The sequence below is a fragment of the Pezoporus wallicus genome, unplaced genomic scaffold (assembly GCF_028554395.1).
Source record: "Pezoporus wallicus isolate ANWC-B61680 ecotype Strahan unplaced genomic scaffold, APGP_CSIRO_Pwel_v1 contig_6598, whole genome shotgun sequence".
Taxonomy (NCBI): Eukaryota; Metazoa; Chordata; class Aves; order Psittaciformes; family Psittacidae; genus Pezoporus; species Pezoporus wallicus.
The window spans coordinates 2766070-2772778 of record NW_026637213.1 but is presented as its reverse complement, the minus strand read 5'-3'; the positions used below and the strand labels follow the sequence as shown (position 1 = coordinate 2772778).

General features: G+C 44.1%; 1 protein-coding gene across 2 annotated transcripts; it reads right to left on the bottom strand.

The window, feature by feature from the left end:
• Positions 1-2269: 2269 nt before the first annotated feature.
• On the bottom strand, positions 2270-6342 carry LOC130596451 (uncharacterized). 2 transcript variants are annotated; one of them, XR_008971525.1, is made up of 3 exons: positions 5626-6342; positions 4978-5054; positions 2270-2422 (listed from the first exon to the last, which is right to left on the bottom strand). XR_008971525.1 is itself a non-coding variant. In XM_057404054.1 (3 exons), the coding sequence occupies exons 1-3, from the start codon at positions 5960-5962 to the stop codon at positions 4456-4458; spliced, it is 615 nt and encodes a 204-aa protein (XP_057260037.1). In that variant the 5' UTR covers positions 5963-6332; the 3' UTR covers positions 3906-4455. The 2 variants fall into 2 exon arrangements, 1 of the variants encoding a protein (XP_057260037.1); XM_057404054.1 differs by lacking the exon at positions 2270-2422 and adding an exon at positions 3906-4656 and having other exon boundaries at positions 5626-6332.
• Between the last annotated feature and the right edge of the window lie 367 nt (positions 6343-6709).

Sequence of the window (6709 nt, the reverse complement as noted above, 5' to 3'; positions counted from 1 at the left end):
TCCGCCAACGGCCCCGGCCGTGGCCGGTAACGGCCGCGCGGCCCGGCGGGAGGCTGAGGGGGCAGGGAGCGGCTCGCTCGGCTCACGCAGCGGCGCCGGCCCGGCCCCGGCCCCTGCCCGGGTGTGGGAGGAAGGGACACATAATCGCTTCCTTCCTCACGCCGGGGCGGGCGGCACGCAGAGCCCGGGTGGCGGCGTGGGGAGGGGGTGAGCTCATCCCACTCGCACCGCCGCTCGTGTGGTGTCGGCCGTGTGGCACCGGCAGCAGCCGTGGTGCGGTGGTTCCGAGGTGGAGTGATATTCCCAAGGGTGCTCCAGGCTCAAGGGACTCCTCACCTCGGCATTGGGCCCTGTGGAACCCCTTCTTTAGGGCTGGGGCAAAGACCCCTCAGCAGCTGATTTTGCAGTGAAGGCATTGGCTGTACGTGTTGGTTTTGCTGTCAGGTCCAAAGCGAGCTAACAATAAGCACCACGAGGTTTGTCCAGGTCCCCATGCTGGCTGGGGTCTCTGGTTGCTCCTTAAGGGACCAGAGGGCAGTTGGCTGGATCCCTCTCTATCCCTTCCCATCAAAGAGAAGGCCAAGACCTCCCTTAGGCTCTTTTACCATGCATATATTTATAGTTTTTACTGTCCTTAACACCTTTTCTGCCTGTTCTTGCCATGGTATCTGTAATCCTGCGCGTTTGCGCTGTTCTTTCAGAACTCTGTTAACCTGACCTACCTTCAACTTTCTGCCTGCTTCCTGCTTGTTTCAGGTCAAATAAAGCTTAAACTTTATCCAAATTCATCTCTTGCCATACTTCCTTTTCCTTCCTGTACACTGTTAGTTTAGATTTGGTGGTTATTATTCCTTTGAAGAACCCAAGCCTCCTACCTCTTTTCCCTGTCTCCTATGTGATCCAGCACAATTCTACCATTCCCTCATCCTAGCAGTCAGTTGTGTTTGCTATGCTCTGTCCTTCCATTTGCATGGATCACCCAATCTAAAGTTACCACCCTTAACCCAAGCTGCCTCCTACTCTCAATGTCACAAGTATTTATGTCTGGCTATTAGAGTCATGTGGGGAAAAGCTCCCATTCCAGTTGGCTTCTCTATTTATCATGTCACAGATGTTTTCGAGATGTCCCTTGTTGAGGTCCTTCCCAAACAACTGCATCTCCCACTGCCACTGGCTTGAGTGATTCCACTGGCTGTTTGCAGAGAGCTTCTCTGTCTGATGAATAAACCCATAGAATCAGAGACTCAACCAGGTTGGAAAACACCTGTAAGACCATCAAGTGCAACCTTTACCCTATCCCTGCCAAGGCCACCGCTAACCCGTGTCACTGAGGGCTTCATCTGCATGGTTTCTGAGCACTTCCAGAGGTTTTCTAGCAGAACTATACCAGGAGGGTGCCTGGCTTCTTTCCTCTCATCATTCCCAGGAGATTCTGGCAGCACTCTCCCCTAGCACATTTCATTTCAGGTGTATAGAAAAGCAAGGCCATCTCTCTCCCCTTACTGTCCTCCCTGAACAAAGCATTACCTTTATTCCAGTCATGTGGGTTATCCCACTGCACCTCCATTGCCCCAGTGAGAACCCTGAATTTTTTACTCTATGTAGCCCATTTTGTTGGTTTTGGAGGGATTTGGGGAGGAGGGGGGAGGGTAGGGTAATGTAATGGGAGTAATTAGTAAGCAAGTTATAACTGGTAGTAAAAGAAGGTAAGGACTAGCACCAGAATCAGCTCAGTGTTGTAGCAAAGCACTTGGATTTTAGGTGCTGGCGTAATCTGACTGCATAGCTGCCTCAGTGTGAGCATATGCTGAGGCTCTCTGCTGAATCAAAGCTTTAATTTTCTTTTCATTTTCTTGTGGCCTGTTCTGCATTTTGAAACTGAGAGAGAGTGTGAAGTAAAACACTCAGAAAAATAATTTCTCTAGGGCATATTCTGTTTGATAATGTCATACCTGGAACTTCATCTGGGCTGTCAAAACAATGGCGCATGACAGTAAAACTGAGCACACTTCATATACATAAATCTTTCACAGTCTGTAACTAAGTATTGAGAATGAGTTGAAGGCTCCTCTAGCTGAGTTGTTTTACTGAATGAGACATAATGTGACCGTTAGAGAGCAGATACCTCCATGCTACTAACTCTGGCTAGCAACAGGTAAGTGTGGCAGCGAATACACAGACGTACAATTAAAAGGCATACAGCAGAAGGGCAGGGGATTTTAAAGGGATGCAGAGGAAGAGATTCCTCTCCTTTGTTGTCCAGCATTTGTTGTCCACCACACGATGTGAGGCTGCATTGCTGGTGGGAATTGCAGCTGTATCAGAGATGCCTAGCAAGTTACTGGCATCTTGCTGGTGCAGTGGTGAAGAATATTTCCAGTGATGATGTGGGTCTGCTTCTTTTTAATGTCATCATTAGTAACTGTGGGATAGAGAGCATGCTTTTAAAATTTATGGTTAGAAGTAATGCTCAAAAACATTGCAAACCTCTCAGAGGATGCGATTATGTTAATTCAAGGAAGTGATCCAGCCAACAACCTGGTATTTAATAGAATTGCTAGGCAAGGTATAGAAGTAGGAATCAACCATAGAAATAGTTAAGGAATTTCCTCCTGAGAGGAAAATAATTAAGGAGGTGTAAAGACTATGGAAGATCTGAGAGGTGGGGCTAGATCATGAGTGAAATACAAAGCAAAGGTGAAAGGGACAAATCTCATTCTGGGGTGTACAAACAGGAGAGTCATACTTCAAGCAAGCCCAGGGAGAAATAGTTCTTCTATACTCAGTGCCAAGGAGGCCTCAGCTGAGATAATGTGTTTGGTTTCAGACACTGCATTTAGAAGAGGTTCTGAAGATCATAGACTAAAAGCTTTGTAGTAGCAATGGTAAAAGTCTTGGAAAATGTGGACTACGAAAAAAGGGCAAAGGAACTAGTGTAGTCTAAAAAAGGGAAGAAAGAGGGGAACAGTACAAAGTTCTTGTATTCAGTAGAATTACTGCAGAAGAAGATAGATAAGTTGTTCTCCAAATCCATTGGGTGAAGAAAAAAAGATAACAGCCGCGTTTTAGTTCACATATTGGGAAAACCTTTTGTGGGTTCAGCACAGTAACAGAGTCCTTGGAGGCCACAGGACCCCTGAAAATGAGTGTTCTTAAAATTGCAACAGACTGGGGCCAGCTGCCCTCTGGACAGTTGCCCAAGGCAGCAAAGCAGGAAGATCTTGAGGGGCACACTGCCTACAGGGAGAGAAGAGAAAAGCATCCTTGACAAACAGCCTTAAACTCCCACATCTTTCAGCACCAGCCAGCAGGTCCTGCTTTCCCTGAAGCCACTTGAAGTCACCTCACTGGTAGTGTATCACCTCTCTAAGTAGCAGCAATTTCCAGCTTCTGGTTAGTTTTCTTGTCAGGCTTAACATCAGATGGGGATTGCAGGCATAGGCAGGACATGAGAAGCTACCAGGCACTGAGTGTCAGACATGACAAGTGTTGTCTACACTTGTCACTGCAGCATCTTTCTGGTCTAGCCTAGCATTATGATGAGCAGGGGGTTGTCTAAGTGCTGTAGTGTTGTGTAGAGCTCCAAAGTGGACTTTTGTTATCTCTGTGCTCCTGGAGCTAAAACCCTGTAGAGCACAGCTCTGCAAGCTAATGCAAGCAAATGCCTCTAATTGTGTAGTCATTTAAAACAGATCTTAAAACAAAGGTGTTTGGTGACACAGTAGAAGAACGGGTAACCTTGTAGTCTTGTCAACAGCAACACTGAAATATGTTGCATATTAGTAGAAACCTAATGTATGTGAATATCAAATTCCATATTGTTGCTTACTAAATTCCAGTTTTACAGCCTGAATTTCCTACCTTAATTGGCAGGAATGAAAAAGTAATCCCTCATCAGCCAGTGCTCATAACAAAAGCATAAAAATTCTAATTTATTGCATTCTTTCAATATGACTTCATTTTTGAGCGTTTTGTGACAATCTGACCTAATATTGCACTGATTCAGACAATAGAGCTGTTCTATTGTACTTTAATGACTGGAAATGTAATTTGCTTCCTGTTTAATATTTCAGCCAGCAATAATACCAAAAAGGCTTATTGCTCCTAAGAAAAGATGAAAGGGGCATAACTCTTAAGGTTTTTTTGTGTTCAAAATTTGACCTACTTAAAAATACTAGAAACTCATGGGAATGGTCCTCAGAATTAAAAATACCAATATAAGATTGTTGCCTGGGAATTTTAAGATACATCACTTACAGCTCATTGAAAAGCAGAATTTCCTTCCCAAGGGAAATCCAGATAATTCAAAATTAATTTTTGTCCCAAAATACTGAATTAGCAGAGTTTGGGTTTTTCTTTTTTCTTTTAAAACTTCCCTTTCTGTGAAAAAATATTCTCAACTTCAGAAATATTTAATTTGAGCTTGATGATCATCTTGGAATAATTCAGCCTGGCTCAGTTGAAGATCAGTCTGTGCCTGCCCTTGCTGCCTCTGGTGGCTCTTACATCACCAGTGCTCTGTAGGCTTGCTCCATCGTTCTCCTTAGAGAGACCAGCTCCATGGATAGCCCACATTGTCCATAAAGCTCTTCCAGAGTGAGCAAGACAGACAAATTTTGGTGTAATGTGTGGGGAAGACAACTTGCAGAGGCTGATCTGAAGAGGATAATAGGAACATGTGTGACCTGAACTGCTACAACAGTGAGGTATGTGGTGGCTCAGGTGGGGATGAAGAGCCATAGAAATAAAGCAACTGGAATGGAGAACAATGCAACTAGAACATCTTCACATGAGGTGTGGCTGTGGACCTGCCCTACCACATCCATCCTACTTTGCAAAGTACAAGTAGTTAGATGTACACTGTTAAGACACTGACACCCTCCCACTAGACGGTTAATTTGTGTAAAGTTTTAGGGTTTTATTAAACTACCCACTTGGGATGAAAACTGGTAAATACATTTCAAACCCCCAAAATACCTGTATTTTGTCAGGCCCAGCTAAAGCACTGCTACAATTCACTCCTCTAGTAGCACACACAAAAATGCCAGGTACCACTGGAAGGAAGACAGAGGAAACAAATATTTTGGAATGTTTTGTTCCACTTGGTTTTATATATAAGACTGTGGCATCTCTTTTTAAACTGTGACATTTTGACAAACAATGATGCTTTGTGTTACCCTTTAGTGAGAAGAAATGTGAACAGAATAGTTGCAAGCAATCTGAAAAGCAGCTTGGGAAGGAAGACTGCGGTGTACTATTCCCGGATCAGTCATTTACTTGGTCCATATATTTGGATAAGATACTTGGTCCTTATCTAGATGCCAAGGTTGTACTGGTTTAACTGTACCAGAGAAATTTGTATAGCTTTACTGAACTAGCATTAACAGAACGATATTGGCATTAACTGCTTTTATCAGAATAATATATTCATGTAGGGCAAATTGTACCACAAATGGTACCTTTGTACCATTACAACTGCTTCACAGTGGGGAGTGTACTGTTAACAACAAAAAGATAAAAAGATCTCATCCCTCACCAAAACACTAATACTGAATTGTGTGTAGACCACCTTTTGTGCCTCACTTCCCCCTCCCCCCCCATCTATAAAAGCCCTTTAGATCTTACCTTGCAGGGCTGTTGAGCCTTCATTCCTGTCTGCAATAAAGTCTGCATGCAAGGTGCCAAGGCTTATTTTTAGCCAGTCACAGAGCTTTTTTGAGTCTCTAAAAAGTGTTTGCAAGAGGCAGCTGTGCCCCAAAACATGCCATAGCGGAGGAGTTCGGCTGGGCTTGCTTCCTTTTTCTGTGAACATTTCACATTTCATTTGACTCAGACTTTTGACAGCTATTTCATGACATACTGACTGTGAACTCGCCCCTGTTATTTCGTGTATTAATGGGAAATCCACTCCACCATTTCTCTGGGCTTCGGGCACTGGCTTCTTCTCCTTCCTCCCCCTCATCGTTATTCTGACAAGCAAAGGTTAAACCGAGAAGGACAAAAATCTTTCTTGTTCGAGGCAAAACCACAATAAGGGTGTTTTCCCTGCTGCCTTTCACCTAAAATCCGGGAGGAAAGAAGAGTAGTCAAGAGGCTGCCATCTGTTGGGAGAAACTAGGGAAGACACCAGAGCCTCAAACCCTGGCAGCACCTGACGGGAGTTGAGCAATGTTGGGCTAATTGTTGGTGTAAATGACATCAGCATTTGGCCTACGATCAGTAGCTTCTCCCCGAATAATTTAGTAAGTACAAATATTAAGAATACTTGAAGTTAGGCATTAACCAGATGAAATGTTTAGACAGCAAGAGTAAAATGCATTTGATCAAACTTTATGGACTGAAACTCAAACAGAGATTTATTTAGTAATAATGGTGGGGATGCTGATGCAATTCCTCATTGATCAAAAGGGGAAAATTCAGAAGCAGCAGTCTTTTGAAATTAAAGAAGTATCATTTCAAGGGCAACTTTGAATCTGTTCACAAAAGGATTTCCTAATCCACAAATCCACTGTGATGGCTCTTTTCCCCACAGGCATTCACTGTGAGCGCCAAGGCCACTGATGTTTTCTCCAGGTTCACTGTTCATTTTGAAGCCATGGAGCAGGATACTGCACAGCAGGCTTTCTGCTCTGGTCTTGTGAGCTGCAAAGGGGTTCCAGCTGCTCAGCCCTGCATTAACTTGGTTCTATGCTACACTGGATACGAGACA

Bases quoted from the DNA above. Each gene is read 5' to 3' on its own strand.
- LOC130596451 (XM_057404054.1), bottom strand. From the start codon at position 5,962: ATGAGGGGGAGGAAGGAGAAGAAGCCAGTGCCCGAAGCCCAGAGAAAT. The intron at 5,055-5,625 runs GTAAGATCTAAA...TCTTCCTTCCAG, and splicing joins AGGCTCAACAGCCCTGCAAG to TGGTACCTGGCATTTTTGTG. The intron at 4,657-4,977 runs GTATTTTGGGGG...TATCCTCTTCAG, and splicing joins CTGGGCCTGACAAAATACAG to ATCAGCCTCTGCAAGTTGTC.